We start from the raw sequence: 20,584 nt of genomic DNA, 5'->3' as shown, positions 1-20,584 counted from the left end.
CCATTTTGTGATGTAGACCAAATTTGTGGCTCTTTTGGTGGGGGCGGATTTTTCTACAATTTTTTGTGGGAAAATTGGTGGAATTTTGAATGGCATTGCTGGACAACTGGAGACCTGAAAAACACAGGACGGCACTTTCTTTCAATTATTTCTTCCGTTTTCAGCCTTTTAAGCTCATTTTTCCTCCTCCAGGAACCTAACCCCCCGATTCCCATTGCCTCAATGCCTCGTTATCTGTGGTTTCACTATGTACAGCTTCAGCAAAGAACAGAACCCCCGCGGATAACAAGGTCCACCTGTACTTGTGTTCTGCAGTGTGTGCAGGTCTTAAACTATAAATATTTATATCTACCAAGCAACATGGACATTTATTGGTCCACATTTATGAGAGCTGGTCTTGTGGTAGTAAGCATGACTTTTCCCCTTAGCTAAGGGGTCCACCCTGCTTGCATATGAATGAGAGACTAGTAAGTGTGAGCACTGTTAAGATATTCCCCTCAGGGGACGGAGCCGCTCTGGGAAGAGCATCTAGGTTCCAAGTTCCCTCCCTGGCATCTCCAAGATAGGGCTGAGAGAGCTTCCTGCCTGCAACCTTGGAGAAGCCGCTGCCAGTCTGTGAAGACAATACTGAGCTAAATAGACCAATGATCTGACTCAATATATGGCAGCTTCCTATGTTCCTATGCACTTTCCATCTCATGAAGAAACACTATTTTACTCATTTATCAGTAGCCTTTGCTCCTGGAAAGTTCAAGACAATTCTAGACAAGCTCCAATCCTAATGGAGCTTAATTACAAAAGAGTACATCAGACTCCAGCCTTAGCCTTAAGTGTCCTTGCTCAAAATCGTTGCATGTTAAATAGAGTCAAACAGAAGTTCATCATTGGTCTCTACAAGGCATGTGGGCTGTATGACCAAAGTTTTGAATTATATTCCTAGATGTATAAAGGCCCTATTTAATAGCAAACCAAGTTAGTATACATTACTCTTCAGAAAATGAGCGCATTTTAAAAATGGAAATTGTATATGAACCAATTACTTATTGGTCTTTTTTCCTGAAGATTTAAATCAATCAATCCTGCTTTGTGTGTGCACATCTTGAGCATTTCTAAATAATATTTTGGTTGTTTCGTTGAAGCAGAAGCAAAACACTTCTGCTGCAGTTATTTACACCAAACAAAATCCTCCATTTTCTGCCACCCCAATTCTGAATATTTGTGCTTATGTTCCTTCTAGTCACACTACAGAAATGTCACTGCAGTGCTGCCATGCACTTACAGTTTATAAAATTGGCCAGCATCCCAACAACTATGGAACTACTTCCAGGAACCCAAGGGGATTTGGACGCGTGTTTCTTGAATAGCAGTCTGCACATGCCACAGAGCAACTGTTAAACTGTGGGGACTTTAAAAGGCAATTTTAATGTGGCCTGTGTTCAAAAAAGAAAAACTCCAAAATCAGCCTTGGTCATGCCTAAAGTAGCTACTGTAATCCAACCACTGTGATGGTGAACAAAACAAATGCTTGCAATTTGGAAAGGATTCCCATCTCTGAAATGCATATAACCCCTCAAGAAAACCCTCTGAATAGCAATCCATTAATATACAAATTACTACCAAGCAAAAACTTCTAAAGCAATTATCCAGAGATAAATCACACCCAAAAGCAAACTTAGAACACATTTTATTTCACATTATATGATTTCTGGTATCTGTCTACCAAAGATTTGAGGGCCAACAGCACTCTATCTTCTAAAGTGGTCAAAACCATTATTTAAATGCACACAATATTAAATCTCAAAGTTATTACCTAAAACACTCATTCACTTAGTCTCTGAGGTCTAGTCTTTCACTAAAAGAATGAAAGAAATAACCTGCCATAGAAGTTGCACAGATAACTACTATACAGATTGAAGGGAAAATACATTCTCCAGTGCATTTTTATGACATCTAAAAAAAACTTTTGTCAACCAGCCTAAAATGCAACAAATGCATATTTGATAATTATACAAGAGATAAAAATCAAATCATTCATGCAGCAAGGAGTCCCATCATTCCTTATGAACGAAACAAAATGCATTCCAAAATATTATTCACATTCTTTGAATAATTTTGTATAGTTCAGATATATGCTACAAACCCAATGAGAACATTGAGAACAGCCCTGTATTAAGAACAGCCCTGCTGGATCAGACTCAAGACCTATCTAGTCCATCCTTTTTTTACACAGTGGCTCACCAGATGCCTCTGGGAAGCCCACAGGCAAAACCTGAGCTAATTGCATTAATGTGCAATTATTTCTATGAAACTGAAGGAAACACTATCCAAGCCATAACAGGTTTCATGTAAGAATTGTTTACTAGTGGAAAACAAATTTAAAATATCTTCTTCAAACTAAAATATGACGTGGAGGTTAGTATGCAAAATCAACTAGCCCACTTAAAACAAACACCAAGAAGAGCTGCTCCCCATATTATGAAAGGTATTAACACATTTTTGTCACTAATACTTTACTCTCTGATACCTAATCACTTGATGCAATTCTCACTTTTAAAGTGACTGGCAACAAACAACAGTTGGGTATTATCTGCTAAAATGAATGCATGGAAAGCTGCTTTGCAGAAACAAAAGTTAGTGGGGCAAGAAAACAACAGACTCTCATCACCATAGCGATGGGGTTAGCATCTCTATGGAAAGAAGGATGTCAACACCATTCCACCTGCATGATGGATCTGGCTAGTCGCCATTAAATCACACTTTATAAGTGTTAAATTGCAGTTCAAAACATACATTCATCACTCCTCAAATTAATATATCTTGAATAAATTTCAAAGAGTAGAATCCAACAGCCCTCACATTGCGTTTTTTCACTTAACAATCTGCTGCCTGCACACTTCTGTGTTACACAGTTTGTATCAATGTAGCAAAACTATTATTAACTTAATGGAGTCATGAAAGAATACATAAATAGGAGTTGTCCAAAAGTGCTGAATCAGCTTCTACACCAGTAATCAGCAGCACCAGCCTTTGGTGCTGCTTTTGGTGAAACTTTTTCAAGTGCTACCATATTTTCCAACACAGAAATCAGTCAAGGGAATAATTGCACCTACCTCAATCAAGAAGTCTCCAGTTCTCAACCCAGCTTGCCATGCTACCCCGCCTTCATCCACAGATTCTAGGTACTGCAAAGCAGGAAAGGCTGGAGTTGGGGTGAATTCTTCAATAGGTGTATCAGCTTTGGGAAGAACAAATACCATATTTTTAATTTTTTTTTAAATGAGTCTAGAAAATATATCATAATTTCATGAAACAATCATTATTTATACAAGGCCAGAAATATACCGACACTTCCCTGCCATAATGCTCGTCCTCTTTTTTTCTTGCATATAAATGATCACTTGGAACTAAGATTTGGTCAGCAATGAATATGGCTTAACTTTTTAATTGCTACATAAAACAACAAAAGCAATTTACTGATGGAACAGAAACTGAGTTTAGAAACTATATTAATGATTTTCAGGACTGCATTTCAAATTTTTAGTCCCTCTAACAGCTAATTACCGAACGCTAGTATCCAACCTAAATGTATGGCATGGTTATTTACTTGTGCATCAGGTACATATTTACACAATGTGTGATTTAACATACTTCACAAGATACATGCTTTGATAAGGTATCAAACCCCTGCTGCAATCAATGATACACGGGGCTTGATATAAGTGTACGTTTAGAAAGGGCATTTGGCTATTTCACCTGAAGTGCTCAGGTCCTCATGGAATTAACATGCACAGTTAGGGAATAACCTCTGTTTGCTGCATAGATAGCTCAGAGCCAGCTGACTGACATAGTGATGAAGTCACTGGGTTTCCAGAAGACCCCACCAAATGTGCATTTTGCCAGGAGGATTAAATCATAAACTGTTATATAGCCAGGGAAGCCCAATAGGTGCTTGCCATTCTAGCGAAGAAAGATAAAAATGGCATTCCCAGAGGAAGGGTGTGGAGGATCCTCTATGAGCACATATGGGCTAGCCTTTCCTTGAAGCCAGGCAGTGTGAGGGAGAGCCCATCCACAACTGAGGGGTGCTAGGAATCGGGACATACCACCACTTTAAGAAATGAAATGCAAAAGGAATAAAATGTAGAGTATTAAATGGGGGTACTGCTGTTTAGCAAAAATCTACCAGAGTAGATTTTGCCATAAGAATAAGCTTAGCATATTTCAATACACGAAGCCAGGCAGCCCTCAAATCGAGCACACACTAAAAGGCCATTCAACATACATGCAGCTTTTGAAGGTATAAAAACGAACAGATTTTCATACTAAAACTGCAGTAGTTTCACCTTGAACAAGATACATCCCTATTTCAAGCAAGATGCCGACATGTCTCTTCTCTTGGCAATACATTTTGATAGATTAACACTTTAAATGAAGCAATATGTTTATTTTTCAACCAAGATGCTTACAGTTCGTATAATCTGAATAGCAATACATAGAATTGTTTATATATACAATATATATTACACACTTAACACACCCTCACCCTCAAAACTGCTCAATCAGAAACCAGTAAAATCCATGTCAGTACTACTGCAAAGAGAACACTGTTGTCTAGCAACCAAATGCAGAGGAATAATTCCTGTTTATTTTCAGAAATGCATGCCATTTTTCACATAGGCACTCACCCAATCGCAAAGATACAGAAAAATCCACATACCTTTGGCTCCTCTGAGCACAAACCCAAATCCTTCATTGTCTTTTTTCTGCAGGATCACTGCCTTTTCTTCTATAATGCAGTCACTGTAGAGAGAATTCCGAGGATAGCGACCATTATTACATCCCTTCATCACCACTGTAGTAGCTGCTCCTCCAGTGTGCAGGTTCATCATCATCACAGCCAGTTAAATCAAATAATATTGCAGTAACCAAACATGGAGAAAATATAACAGCAAACAACAGAACGAAAGAGACAACAGCAAGGCTTAATGGCAAGGGAGAACATGACAGTGCAACTTAACGGAGGGAATAATGCAGAGAAAGCAGAGGAAGAAACCATGCATGGTGGTGGCTGAACAAACGTGTGATCATGTCATCTGTGTGCTAGCTAGGAGTCTAAAAGAAAAGAAAGTGAACTGAACGACAGTAGCATTAATAAACTCCTCAATCGTGGATGTACCAGATGCATCTTCTAGTGAAGCCAAAATGAAACCAACCAGAAGAAAAATGAGGCAGCATTTTAAAATTTAAAGTTAAATTGGTTTGCTGTAATAAGTAGCTAAAAGGCACAAATATATTCAGAAGCTATGCCTTGCATCAAAAGCCCTTTTTCAATCCTATTGAATGTTGCATGCTGCAAGAATCCCACATGATCATCTGACAGCCTACAATGCTAACAACGTGCAGCTGCCTTGGCGTCATCAAGCACAAATTTTCACAGCATCAGGAATCTGCATAATTTAAATAGTAACAAGGCATGTATGTTCATGAGCACCTTTCCCCATAAAACAATTATTATGCCTTCCTGAAAGTTGGCACAATGAAGTGCTAATGAGAAAGATCCTCTAAAGACAGAAACTGCATTCTTTAAAAACAGGGGGGCCGGGGGGGGGAGGAACTAACAATTTCCCCCCAGTAATTACTCTAGCATAGGTGATTGGTTTAGTTTTTTTTAAAAAAGTTATTAAAATAATAAATTGTATTTAAGTTTCTAAAGCCAAATTACAAAGCTTTAAGATATTTCAGCCAATTTTAATTTTATTTTCTAATCAAATACATCAGATAAAATTATAGTTATATACTCAAAGATGCATACATTTTAAAACATAGTTAGTGCACAGATCTCAGATGGGAACTAATTTCTTTTACACACTAAAATATATTTGCTCTAAAAAAGCAAAACGTCCTGCTACAAAATATGGTGGTGCAGTGGCATGAAACCACTGCTTTGGTATGGTGGAAAGCAAGGTACACATTTTCTTCCCCACATAAATAAACATGGCAATGAAGGAAATGCTGGAATCTGCACCTCCCCACAAATATCACTAGTTGTTGCAACTCAAAAAACTGATCACTAAGGTTAAAAACATGTGTCCATATATACATGCTTATTTATTTATGCAGCAAATCCTACACACACTTACCTGGGAGTAAGCCCCATTGCATGCAATGTGACTTATTTCTGGGTGAGCATGCATAGAATTGGGTTGCACATTAGGGCTCCATCCTATCCCTAAGGTTCATGTTAGCTGGCACAAGTTTTTTCTAATTTAATAGTTGAGAAAGGGAAAGAAATAATGGCTATTTCCCTCAATATTGTACAAAATGGACCCAAAATAGCCAGCACCCTTTGGCAGAAATCCACAGAGCAGCTGGCAGGATAGATCTCTCTTTGGAAGAAACACAGGGCAAGTTGCCAACCACGGTCTGTTCTTCTGGCAATGGAAGGCTTTTCTTCCTCTTGTTACCAGCTAATATCAGTGAGACTTGAGAGAATATTGAGGTTAGCAGCTCAAGAGTTAAATCCTAAACCCTTCTATATTCAAAGCAAAACTGAAGTCATGCCTCTCAGATGACAACATCCAGCTTTCCTAGGTCACCTGATCCTCTTTCTCTAGAACCCTCTGCAACATTCAAAGTATTTCCACAATGAAATACCAAGAGCAGTCTAAGCCCCTCTACCTGCTTTTAGGCAAACTTTAGGCATAATCAGAGATTATGTCTAGATGAGTAGCTTCCTGCTCACCTAGCCCCGAACCTTAGTAACCTAGTGCTTGGGTGTAATTACCCTATAGTGCTGATTGCTGGTGAGCAGAAGGCTGTTATTTTGTCCCTAAACCTGAGCGGAACAATGCAAGGGAAAGATAATAGCTTTAAGTTTGTGCATCATATGTGGTGAGAAGTGAACTGGGATCAGGATCCATCCCCAATCTTAATTTTATTCTGTACAAGCTTACTTTAAGCTGTAAAGGGCTCTAGTCCCTTTGAACCTGAAAGGGTCTTGGGGAAGATTAATTAGGATTGCATTTTTTATCCGGATTCCAATAAATCTCCCTCACCAGATTAACATAACCTGGACTGGCAGGAGATTAGGGTTGGGGAGATGGGTGCTTTATGGTGCAATGCTGCAACCCCCGCCAGTATACCATAAACTGTTAGGGACTTGTTCAGAAAAATGCTGAATGCAGGTACAGAAGTACACTTCCTATCTATCATGCATTTAAAGGGCCTGTATCCAGGTTCACTTTTAAAATGAACACAGGTAGGACATTCACACAAACATGTGTATAAGTGTACAGACATCAGGAGCCTGATTCAGACATTATGCTATATGAGTGTACAGATGTCTATACACGTGCACATGTGTTTGTGTGAATGACCTGTGTTCATTTTAAAAGTGAACCTGGATACAGGCCCTTCAAATACATGGTACAGCTAGGAAACATCCTTTTGTACCTGTGTTCAATATAAAGTATGAATGACTGTACCTGTGTACAGATCTGTACCTGTATACAGTGTACACTCATCGTTCCAGTGCTGAATGTAACATATGAATGGGCCTAATGTGTTTACTTAATCTTCAGTTTCTTTGAGTCTGAAATATGGTGCAAGAGGTCAGTATCCTTTATCATTCCTCTCTCCTAAAACCTCTCAATATACTGAAGAAGAAGATTCTTATGGCATTCATCCCTCAACGCCAACCCTCTTTTAGCATAATATAAGCTGTTAGGGACTCAAGCAGGCCACCCTCACCTCACCACGTCCATTTTCATTTCAAATGAAGTAAAGGAGTCACTAAGAATAGGTCAATTTTGGCTCATATTTAGACACTTAATCTAAAAAAAATTTTTATAGCCTAATATATATTTGCATATCTGAGGAATCCCAACTATGTAAAAACTACTACCTTGTTTTTGGAAGGCCCCATTTAACTTCCAAACTGATAGGCAAAGGATCACTTAAGTTTGATATTTCAACTGATCAGGATAATGCAGATCTGTTAGCTTAGCTGACAAACAAAAATAAAGTTGAAGGTGGAACAACAGTTCTCTGGTACAGCACATGCTTTCATTTAAAATGTGTTAAGTTCAATTCCTCACAAAGAACTAGGCATCTAGAAGACCTAAGAAAACCAAGACAAGGCCTGCTTCACAGAAGCCCAAGGTTTTGTAGCTTCAGGAAAACACTCAGTACCCTGGGCCAAGGACGATGTTACAGGCAATACTTGAGGCAATACCTGAAGAGCATAGAAGGGAGTGAAACTTCCAAAATAGACACACAAATTACACTTGTAATATTATACATATGTAGTTCCTCAATACTGAAAAATCATGATGGGCCGTAGAAAAACCAGGATTCAGCAGGGTTACTTTGAGGCTTCCCATACAGCAGCGGGGAAGCAACCTGCCTAGAGAGCAGGAGCCTGTTGGTTCAAATCCTCGCTGCTGTGTTTCCCAGAATAAAGGAAACTCCTATATCGGGCAGAAGCGATATAGGAAGGTGCGGAAAGGCATCATCTCATACTGCGCGGGAGATGGGAAAAGTAAATCCCTCCTGTATTCTTCCAAGAAAACCACATGGCTCTGTGGTCGTCAGAAGTCAACATCGACTCTATGGCACAATCTTTCCTTTCCTTCATTATAAGATTATTAGGTAGCATTATCATACAGCATTCAGGACATCTACTAATGCATAAAACTCCCATAAATTAATGAGTGTCAATGCTACAATTAGGGTGCAAAAACAAAGGAAGACATTTCTGTCAACACCTTGTAAGTCACAGAATTTTGCCACAGAAATACTAGATTTTAACTACATAAAAATAATGTTGATAGCTCTGTTGAGCTATCAAGAAAAACACAAACGCCACAATCTGAAAATAACTTTTTTAGGAACAACCAACCTGGCACAAAATCTTAAGCAAGCTTTGAGCTTCCCAGAATTTTTCCATTTTAACTGACAGTGTTCTGTCAGGAACATCCTGAGATGCAATGCATTATTGCCCTGAGGCAACAAAAATAACTTTGAAATATGAAATATTTTAAAATATTATTTTTCTAATTACATATATGAGTCATCCAATAAAAGCTATTTAATTGTACCATAATGCTTGTTGTAGGGGAAGCAAAAGGCAAACTGCAGTCCACTGTATTTTTCCAAAATGCTGTCAAAGCAGGGTACGCTATATAGATAATTGGAGGTATTTGATTTTGAGGTTTTTAGCACCCATCAACAGAGGCTTAATTTGGATTATAATCCTACATGATTCATGTAGAAATGGAAAACTGAAGGTTGCAGATGACCAGCACCTAAGGTGATTCCTAGAGTAAACACTATAACTTGAAGAACAATTTCTGTCACTACTGGGTTGGGGAGAGGTGTCTATTTATAGCCTTCCCCCTATTGCAATGAGAACAGGAATGAGTGGATGATCCTAGTAATTAACAATTTCAAGATTAATATAGACCCTGCATTTGATTGCTTTCATTTCCCTAGGCATTGATCATCCAGCTGTGCAATCTGCTGCTGTAAAATGTAGCACTGAAATTCAGGAAGGAAATGTTAATTATTTGTTGAATACCAATAGTGTATTTGGCCCTGCATGAAGAACGCTTGCACACAAACACACAGTCCCTAGTCCTAAATGGATATAAAATCACAACCCTCAAACTGTTTAGAAGCTCCAAAGATATTATTATGACTTCTGAGCTTACAATGAAATATCAGGTTGCAGTCTAAGGATGTTTTTAGACATCAGTGACAACAAGTTGACCTGAGCGGCTGCCGGAACAGCACCATTGGATGAGATGGCAAAAAACAGCACTCCCATCAGCTCCAAATGACCCAGCTTGTAATTCCAGGTCAGCTCCAGCCTATAAAAAGGAGAAGGCTGACATGATAAAGGAGCACAATGCTTACATTCCACAGCCTGCTATTTTTGTATGTTGACAATAACACTGGTGAATTGGACTCATTGCTAGTGCTACAGGTGCTTTTAAGGCTATTTGAAACTATTCTAAATAAAATTAGTAAATTATAATGATGACATTGCAATGCTTAGAATTATTTAGCTCCTACAGTATTTATCTGAATCCATGACTAGTTCCCCCCGCCCCCCCAAGTTTTTTGATATTAGAAATCAGGAGCCCATCTTAAATCCAGAGTCCTATTTCTCTGGAGTAAATGCAGGTATAACCTGTATTTAGCTCCTAATTTTTAAAGGGGTTGTCTAAAATTCAGAGTTGTCTTGATTCAGGTAAATATGGTATTACAAAAACATTTTCTTTTGCTAATTCATATGATAGAAAGAATGAGGAAGCACACCAATTCTATTATGTAATTTTCTTTCAAAATAATGTTTACTTTAGAAAATCTATTAAAAATAGAGGTCACTAGAGTTGGGGATAGCAAAAGGGCAGACAGTATTTCATAACAAGTAGAGCATGCACAGAAACAGAGCATTTTAGAAACTGCTTTGGTGTAATAATTTCAGTATTGCATCTGTGAAAAAGGAAACGTGGGTGTTTATTTTTAATTAGGTAAAAACTGCATTCTCATTGGCTTTATAACAAGATAACAATCCTTCAAGCAGGATTGGTGAGCCAGCATTAAGCATCCTAACAAAGTGGATCTTACTTTCAGAGTCCTTGGTCCACTACATCTCAATTTAAAATGCACATTAATGCCTAGATCCCTTGCTGTCTTCAAGGAAGTCAGGTAGTTAGTAAAAATGACCCTTTTTAAAAACAGGATATCTAAGGTTGTGTTCATGTGCTTCACATTTCTTTAATATTCTGGTAATTACACTGGCTTGTTTTGTCATGATCTGGGAATACACATGTACATCAAATTATATGCACATACTCATGGGTAGGTAGCCATATAATCTCACGAGCCTGTAATTAAGAACATAAGAACAGCGCTGCTGGATCAGGCCAAAGGCCCATCTACTCCAGCATCCTGTTTCGCACAGTGGCCCACCAGATGCCGCTGGAAGACACAGACAGGAGTTGAGGGCGTGCCCTCTCTCCTGCCATTACTCCCCTGCAACTGGTACTCAGAGGCATCCTGCCTTGGAGGTGGCCCACAGCCCTCCAACTAGTAGCCATTGATAGACCTCTCCTCCATGAAGTCATCCAAACCCCTCTTAAAGCCATCCAGGTTGTTGGCTGTCATCACATCCTGTGGCAGAGAGTTCCACAAGTGGATCACGCGTTGTGTGAAAAAGTACTTCCGTTTGTTGGTCCTAGACTTCCTGGCAATCAATTTCATGGAGTGACCCCTGGTTCTAGTGAGAGGGACAAGAATTTCTCTCTATCCACTTTCTCCACACCATGCATGATTTTATAGACCTCTATCATGTCTCCCTGCAGTCGTCTTTTTTCTAAACTAAAAAGCCCCAAGTGTTGTAGTCTTGCCTCATAAGAAAGGTGCTCTAGGCCCCTGATCATCTTGGTTGTCCTCTTCTGTACCTTCTCCAGTTCAACAATGTACTTTTTAAGATGTGGTGACTGTTGTGGACGGTCATAACCCATCATAACCGGAGGTACCAACTCAGAAGTATGGTGAAATACAGGCCTGTATCTGATTTCGTTTTATATCAAGAAATGAAGTCAAACCTGAATTCTGGCATACTGTTCCCTGCTCTGCGAAGAGAGGAGGAACCTGGCATTGTGTTGTTAAAATGGGATATGCAAGGGAACAATGGAGCCATGTCTGAATGCTGAATGCTGCAATCCATATGCTAAACTGCAACTGGCTACCAAGTGTCTGTGAAAGGGGCCAGGGGGATGATTCCCCTCCTTTCTTGCTACAAGAAGTCAGTGTTAAATCCTTGTCAGTAATTAACTGTATTGTCTCCTTGGAAGTTCAACATAGCCAAATGGATACAGAGATAATGCTTGTAGACTTTAATTCTCACCTCACTAATGCTACAAGTCTCACACACGTATGTTCCTCTAAATATTCTCTTGTTTTCAATTACAAGCAAAACACTGGATAAAGGTACATAATGGAATGACTGACACCAAATAGGGCCAATTCCACAAATTCCATTACTAACTCTGAATTTTCACAGCTTCTGGGGACCAGACTGCCAAGATATAATTTGCAGCATCTTAAGATGCAGATTTCCCCACCCCTCCCTTCCTGAGCGCACGCAGTTTACAGAGATGAAATCCAAAGATATCTCTGGACTAGCTGATATCCTGAATAATTAAGATTTTGTTGAGAAGGTGGTAGGAAGTTGACACCTGTTTGGACATACAGGAAAAGAGGAGATTTTGAATAGATCCTATTCAAGGATCAAAGAGAAAATGACTATAAGATGAGGCTTTTGAGACAGAGAGTTCAGCAGTTCTGTGCCTACGGGCATTCTGCTCACACGCTAGCATTCTTGTGCCTACAACACGCTTTCCCAGAGTTTGCTGCACAGCCGCAGGGGCTAAGCAGGAACTCTGCCCATGCTCAGAGGCTATGACTCTCACTGCGCAGTGAGAAGTCAAGGCTCCCCAGCCATGGAGCTCTCAGCTATGATCTGAAACAACTGCACAACTCCTGTCTCCGCCAGTGCCTCACTGCTTCAGCTGAAGTGATTCGTCTCTCTCCAGCCTTGGATCCTGGTAATATGCTACAAGCCTTGGGAATTCCCTTCATCTTCTTCCCCACTCCCTTCTCTTTCCCCCCTTTCCTCTACTAATTACCCCAAAACCATGTCAGCCCCCCGCCTTCCTTCTCCCTCCCCGTCTTTTCTGCCTGTATCTAAAACTGTACTAGGCTCTAGGAAGATTTAAGTGCACACACATATTTAGTTAGGAACACTGGGTGGAATATTGGTGATGGCTAGAATGTTCCATTTAAATACTATTGCTAATATTAATAGAGTATTCTGCTTTCTGCTTTGCTAGATTGTTGCTAAGCCTTTTATATTCAATAAAGCCCATTGAACCCTTTTAGGAGTGGTTTGATCTCCTTTCCTCTTGCGCCCAGATCACACACGGGTCACCATATAAAGAACTTGATGACATTGTGGGCCAGACCTGATTTTGTATACTAGCTAATGAGCATATTTGGTGTATAAATCAGGCCTGGTCTTTAGCATGACCAGAATTGTACGCAGTACTCCAAGTGTGGTCACACCATAGTTTTGTATAAGGGCATTATAATGTTAGCCGTTTTATTTTCAATCCCATTCCTAATGATCCCTAGCATGGGATATGCCTTTTTCACAGCTGCCGCACATTGAGTCCACACTTTCAATGAGCTGTCCACCACAACCCCAAGATCCCTCTCCTGGTCTGTCACCGACAGCTCGGATCCCATCAGCATATACTTAAAGTTGGGGTTTTTCGTCCCAATGTGCATCACTTTACACTTGCTAACATTGAACCGCATTTGCCATTTTGTCGCCCACTCCCCCAGTTTGGAGAGATCCTTTTGGAGCTGCTCACAATCCGTTTTGGATTTCACTACCCGGAAGAGTTTGGTATCATCTGCAAATTTGGCCACATCACTGCTTACCCCTGCTTCTAGATCATTTATGAATAAATTAAAAAGCACTGGTCCCAGTACAGATCCCTGGGGGACCGCACTTCTTACTTCCCTCCATTGTGAAAACTCTCCATTTATACCTACCCTCTGTTTCCTGTCTTTCAAGCAGTTAGCAATCCACACATGTACTTGTCCCCTTATCCCATGACCGCTAAGTTTCCTCAGGAGTCTTTGATGAGGAACTTTGTCAAAAGCTTTTTGGAAGTCCAGGTAGACTATGTCAACTGGATCACCTTGATCCACACACTCGTTGACACTCTCAAAAGAAGTCCAAAAAGTTGTTGAGGCAAGATTTACCTTTGTAGAAGCCATGCTGGCTCACTCCCAGCAGGGCCTATTCTTCTAGGTGCTTTACAATTTTATCCTTGAGGATGCTTTCCATCAATTTGCCTGGAACGGACGTTAGGCTAACTGGCCTATAATTTCCCGGATCGCCCCTGGATCCCTTTTTGAAAACCGGTGTTATATTTGCTACTCTCCAGTCCTCTGGTACAGAGCCCTATTGTGGATGCCAACTAAAGAAAGTTTAGTTAAGAACGGTGTCCTGAAAAACTTGAGCTTCATAAGGATTGATCAGTGAAGGATCTTTTTGTTTGTTGCATCTTATTTTAGCTATATTAATTTTATTATATTTGTATACCACCTCAAACTTCTGTCTCTGGGCGATTTACAGCAACATAAAACAAATTAATACCTTAAAACAATTTAAAACCACAAGTCTAGTTATTCACCTACAAGTTTGGATGGATAAATGTGGCTTTAGAGACTTTTTAAAAAAGTTGTTAGAGACAGGGAGACTCTTATTTCAGCAGGGAGCATATTCTAGAATCTCGGGGCAGCAACAGAGAAGGCACCTCCCTGTGCAGCCACCAGATGAGCTGGTGGCAACTTCAGATGAACCTCTCTGGATGATCTCAATGGTTGATGGGGCTCCTAGTGACGATGTTCTCTTAAAGATAGAAAATGTTATTTTGTTAATCAAGTTGATTTTGTCAATCGGGGTGCTTTCCAGATTAGACCCTGCAACGGGGTCACAGTGTATCTCTGAAGTGTGCTTCTGCACTTCCTGTGTTGTGACACCACAGTCCCTACACTGATAGCAGGGTGCCATTCAGATTTCCAATGACTTGTTTTGAATTTAACCACTGCGATATAGTTCTATAACGTTGTACATCCAGCATTAAAAAAGTTGCTGTTTTTTCAGGTTGTTAGTTTTTGCAAGACTGCTCCCCCTGCTGGGTGCTTTGCTATTTACGTTTTGAATGCAACTTGCCTGAACATAATGGCTAATCTGGAAAGCACCCTGGTAAACAACCAGACAGCAGTTTAAATTTTTAACCTCTAGAATGTACCACAACAGTATACTATACTGAAGCATGTATTTGGAAGCTTTCTCTGGATGACCACATCAATAACTAGTGCAGAAAGCATTCGTTTACATCTACAGTCATGTATTGAACATCAGAACAAAGGATGTGTAAAACCTTTCCTATTATTTTTTCAGGTATTTTCATATGGTTGTAAAATGGCATGGGGTTGTTTCAGACTTCATGAAGAACCACAGTTAAATCTTTATTTACGTTATGTCTCCTAGGCTTGGGAGCACACACTCCTCCCTCCTCTGCCTGTACACAGATGAAATAATTCTTTATTTGTTTCTAACCTCAGTTGGAAGACTAGTCGTGAGTTCTGAATTGACTGATCCTGGTTTATTCTAACCAAACTGCTTGAAACAAATTGAGATTGGAAATCCACTTCAAACCCTGGGTTCACATCTCTGTTTATTTCAAATAATTTGAGTAAACCAAAATCAGTCAGTTCAGACATCATGACTTATCTTGGTTTGTTTCTAACCGCAATCATAAGTATAATTCTGCTTACTCAAGGGGGGCAAGGAGTACATGCTCCCGGGATTAGGAGAAGTTGCATGGAACCAAAATTTAACTGCAGTTTTGTGTCATCATACCTGTCACATTTATCCACAAAAAAGGATATGTAATGTTTTAAGCATGTAGGATTTCCCCATTTGTTAGACTGCATATTCTTTAGATTATAGCTTTTATTCCCATTCATTCAATGGCACAAAGGCCTTTTTAAAATTTTCTGTCAGAAATGTGTGTGAAGATTTTATGTACAGATCTATATACTCTTTCAGAAAGAGCAGAAAATGTTACAGTCCTTGAAGACAGAGAACTGGAGTGCCTATGGGCAAGTGGGAGGTACTGGCAGACTCAAGGTGTCCTACAGATATGTCAGTTTCACAAATCTGAAGGAAAAAACCCTGCTAGCTAACCTACCCCGCAAACTGCCCCCATGTTAGTCAACTAGACAGAACGTTCATGAGCTCAGACAGTTAAGAGAAGCAGGTAGGTAGAGCTAATGGAACTCAGTGGTTGTGGGGAGAGAAGGAGGGCTTCAGCAAGAAGGGTAGAAAATTTCTCTGCTTGACCAACGCCTTCTGCTCTTGAGAGTGAAAGCTGTTAGTCTCCACAGAAGAAAATGCAGTCAAGTAAACCTGTTCTGATTCTGAAGGGGAATAAATTTGACACAGTTGGTGCACGGGTGTAGTGGAGCCAGGACGGGGCTTCCCCGCCAGATGATGTCCACTGCTGCCCAATGTCAGGTCGTGCTGAACCCAGTCCAGTACACGTGCCTCAGCCCAGCCCCAGCAAGTTGGTATTCCCAGCCGGCTGCCCTGCCCCCAAGGCTCAGATGTGCAGACTCTGTGCATGTGCAGAGTCTGCACATGTGTGGCAGCCATCTAAGCCAGGCCAAGGCACACGTTGGACAGGATGAGGCGTGTGCCAATCTGGGCAGCAGCAGCAGCCAGCGGGGAAGCTGGCCTTGATACTGCCGCCAGAACAAAACGCATTCCGCACAGAGATGAAAAAAAATTAGAGAACACTGTTGGAAATAGAAGCTCAGCTGAACCCAGTAGTACTAACTCCTGAGGAGCATTCACATAGGATTGGACTGTAATCCTAAAAGTACTCACCTGAAAGTAAGTACAAATAGATCGAAAGGAAAAGTAAACATTGTTAGGATTAATGGACTATAAATTCATTGTCAGTGTTTGCAACTTCCAAAGCACATTCTATCCAAAACAAAAAAGGGACATCTATACAATAGCATACCTTGATACAATCATGATCTCAATATATGTTTGATGAAAAGAAAAGCAACTAGGGATGTGCAGGGAACCGGTGGGGGATGGCTCAAAGGTGGGGGGACATACCTTGAAGTGTAGGCGAGGGTGCCCTTACCCCTCCCGCCGCATTTCCCCCACTGGCGCTCTGTTTTAAAAGTTTCTGTTGGGGCGGCAGCATACCTCCCTGCTGCCCTGTTTCCTCTCTGGCCAGAAGTAACAGGAAATACCCAGCATGCGTGTACACGTCACGCTTGTGCGCATGCCTGACATGCACATGGATGTCGGGTACTGCCCCGCCAGAAACATTTTAAATGGAGCACCAGTGGGGGAAATGCAGCAGGACGGGTAAGGACACCCTCCCCCACCCTTAAAGGTATGCTCCCCTCAAACCAGCAGAACTGCTGGTCATTCGAACAGGTTTGGAGGACCTTAAAAGGGCCTCCGAACAGGTCCATGCACATCCCTAAAAGAAACCTCTTTGCTAAAAGTTGTCTTGAGAAGCATCAATGACCTTGTCAGAATGGACAGAGGAGGATGAAAGGCCATAAAGGGAGTTTTGTGGGGGAGGAACAGTTCATCTGTAGTATCAAGCCCCTGACATTTTAGACTGAAGAATCAGCACACACTAGAACCAGAGTGGTTGCTAGCCAGGTTGTTGAAATTAATTTGAATTCAGAGACCTTGGAGTAAAACAACTATAACTTGTGCTATGGGTGTCCACCCAATCATACAGAGCTGGTGGGCAAATTCTGAGGGAATTTCCTCACAACTCCCCAGTTTTATGGTAACATGTTGAAGGTTCAGATAACCACAATAAGACTTAACAGAAGAAGCATGCTCCTCCCCCTACAGAAAATTGATGCGGGATGGTGAAGAAAAAAGGTGAGCATCCTGTACTTTTTCACACGGACACATTACTTTTCAAGATTGCTTATCAAAATGTAGTGTGTATTTATTATTCCTAGTATGTTTTGCAACCATTCTTAATGAGAGGGCAGTCTTTACCAACCAAAGGCCACTGGGGCTGGGGATTATGGAAGTTGAAGTCCAATAACATCTGGAGACCCACACGTTGAGAACCCCTGCCATAGAGCTTTAATATAAGCAGGAGGGATGTAGGGCAGATTGAAATGACTCTGAATATTTAATTCAGAGATTGAGGAATTTGCTGGTTTAAAATATGTTTTTAATTGGAAAAAACCCTATTTTTAAAAAAGTAGTTCCACCCCGATATGGAAGAATCTGCCCTTTGCCTTCATTAAAAAAAACACAAAACCCATTTTATTTATTATTATTATCTTGTTTACACAGCCAGACAGGTGTTATTGACTGGTTTGTTTTATCCAGACATCGAGTCCTTCCCAAGGACCTGGGATGCCAGAATTTTATTGTCAATTGTTATAGATATCGTCGCAGAATATAGGCTGTTCCCAGTAAAGCTGCTTTTTGTAATTGGCTGATGGTGATTTCTGTGGCCCCTATGGTGCTGAGGTGCTCTTCAAGGTCTTTTGGAACTGCACCCAGGGCGCCAATGACCACTGGGATTATTTTGGTCTTTTTCTGCCACAGCCTTTTCAATTTCAATTTGTAGATCTTTGCATTTGGTGATTTTTTTCTATTTCTTTTTCTTCTATTCTGCTATCCCCTGGTATTGCTATGTCGATTATTTTAACTTGTTTTTCTTTCTTCTCGACTACAGTTATATCTGGTGTATTGTGTGGCAGATGTTTGTCTGTTTGTAGTCGGAAGTCCCATAATATTTTTACATTTTCATTTTCTTCAACTTTTTCAATTTGATGGTCCCACCAAGTTTTGGCTACAGGTAGCTTGTCTTTTTTGCAGATGTTCCAGTGTATCATCCCTGCTACCTTGTCATGCCTTTGTTTGTAGTCAGTCTGTGCGATCTTTTTACAACAGCTGATTAGGTGGTCCACTGTTTCATCTGCTTCTTTACAAAGGCGGCACTTGCTGTTTGTGGTTGATTTTTCTACTTTTGCTCTTATTGCCTTTGTTCTTAGTGCCTGTTCTTGCGCAGCTAGTATGAAACCCTCTGTTTCTTTCTTCAAGTAACCATTCTTAAGCCATTGCCAGGTCTTGGTGATGTCTGATTTTCCACTTATATTGTGCAAATACTGACCATGCAGGGGCTTATTTCTCCATTTTTCTGCTTGGTTCTTGACTTGTTCTTTCTTGTAGGCCTGCTTTCTTTCATTGGTGTTGAATAGTTTTGCGTTATTGACGATTTGAAGTGCATCTTCTTCACTGTCCTTGATATATTCTTCAAGGCCTCTTTTCTCCTCCTCTACTGTTTGATGGACTTGCAGAATTCCTCTTCCACCTGAGCTGTGAGGGAGGTATAGCCTATCGACATCACTGCGGGGGTGCAGAGCATGATTGATGGTTATGTTTTTCCTGGTCTTACGATCTAGCGCCTCTAGCTCTGCCTGGGTCCAGTCTATTATTCCTGCAGTGTATCTGATAACAGGTATAGCCCAGGTGTTTATGGCTTGTATGGTGTTCCCATCGTTGAGTTTGGACTTGAGGATTTTTCTAACTCTCCTGATGTATTCACTTCCCATTTTTCTTTTAACTTCAGTGTGTGCAATGTTATCAGCCTGGAGAATGCCCAAGTATTTGTAATGTTCTTTCTCTTCCAGGTTCTTGATCTTGCTTCCATTGGGCAGTTCGATTCCTTCTGTTTTTGTTATTTTCCCTCTGTTCATTATTAATGCAGCACACTTGTCTAGTCCAAACTCCACTGCTATATCGCTATTATTATTATTATTATTAATTCGATTTCTATACTGCCCTTCCCAAAATGGCTCAGGGCAGTTTACACAGAGAAATAATAAATAAATAAGATGGATCCCTGTCCCCAAAGGGCTCACATTCTAAAAAAACCAAAACACGATAGACACCAGCAACAGTCACTGGAAGTACTGTCCTGGGGGTGGATAGGGCCAGTTACTCTCCCCCTGCTAAATAAAGGGAATCACCACAGTAAAAGGTGCCTCTTTGCCTAGTTAGCAGGGGAGAAAGACTTTAGCCCCAGTCTTTAGATCACCTGGAATGACTGGGCATATGGCTTTGGTTTTGAGCAGAGAGATGTGGGAGGAATATGTATATTTAAATTGAAGTGGATTGGCCAAATTGTTAGTTTTTAATATTTTTAAAATTAAAAAAAACTATTAAAAAGTCTTATAAATGGCTTGTTTCATGACAAAAAATAAAAGTCCTTTAGGTTTCAGTGAAATGTACTTCCATCTAAATGTGGTTAGATTTGCTGCCTGAGGCTGCAATTCTCTACACACTTCCCTGGAAGCAAACTGTACTGCATTTGTTAGGATTTATGAGAAAACATACATAGGATCGCATTGCATGGTTGAAAGTCTCCTTTGTTAATCAGCAGAGGGGCCCATTTTAAAATCTCGTCTCCAGGCCCACTCCAACCTTGCTATGCCTCTGTCTCAGAATGACCTCAATATGCGATGGGGATCATACAGAAGAAGGTGCTCTTTAAGGTAACCTGGACCTAAGCTGTTTAGGGCTTTAAAGGTAAAAAGCAGCACTTTGTGTCTTGCCTGTAAACATATTGGCAGCTGGTGCAACTGTTTTAAAACAGGCATAATATGGTCTCTCCGGGTTACCCCAGAGACCAGTCTGGCTGCTGCCTGAACTATGTACAAAGGCAGCACCACGTAGAACACATTGCAATAGTCAAGCCTGGAGGTTACCAGCTGATGCACCATTGTTTTGAGATTGTTCTCTTCAAGAAATGGACACAGCTATTGAATCAGCCGAAGCTGATGGAAAGCAGTCCTGGCCATAGCCTCCACCTGAGATACCAGGGTGAAGCCTGGATCCAAGAGCACTCCCAAGCTGCATACTTGT

General features: G+C 40.6%; 1 protein-coding gene across 21 annotated transcripts in view; it reads right to left on the bottom strand.

Annotated features, from left to right (window-relative positions):
- Nucleotides 1-20,584, bottom strand: part of SHANK2 (SH3 and multiple ankyrin repeat domains 2) — a 695,900-nt gene that overhangs the window by 246,050 nt on the left and 429,266 nt on the right. For 20 of the 21 annotated variants that reach the window (XM_053285990.1, XM_053285997.1, XM_053285975.1 and 17 more), the window contains 2 exons: nucleotides 4,718-4,800; nucleotides 3,111-3,235 (listed from right to left, as the gene is read on the bottom strand). In XM_053285990.1, coding sequence (XP_053141965.1) covers nucleotides 3,111-3,235; nucleotides 4,718-4,800 — 208 coding nt within the window. Of the gene's footprint in view, nucleotides 1-3,110; nucleotides 3,236-4,717; nucleotides 4,801-5,176; nucleotides 5,488-20,584 lie in introns of those variants that run through there. The other variant, XM_053285996.1, reaches the window with a different exon arrangement.

Source organism: Hemicordylus capensis, chromosome 1 (assembly GCF_027244095.1).
Source record: "Hemicordylus capensis ecotype Gifberg chromosome 1, rHemCap1.1.pri, whole genome shotgun sequence".
Taxonomy (NCBI): Eukaryota; Metazoa; Chordata; class Lepidosauria; order Squamata; family Cordylidae; genus Hemicordylus; species Hemicordylus capensis.
Note: the sequence above shows the minus strand (reverse complement) of the source record. Positions and strands in the feature narration are given on the sequence as shown.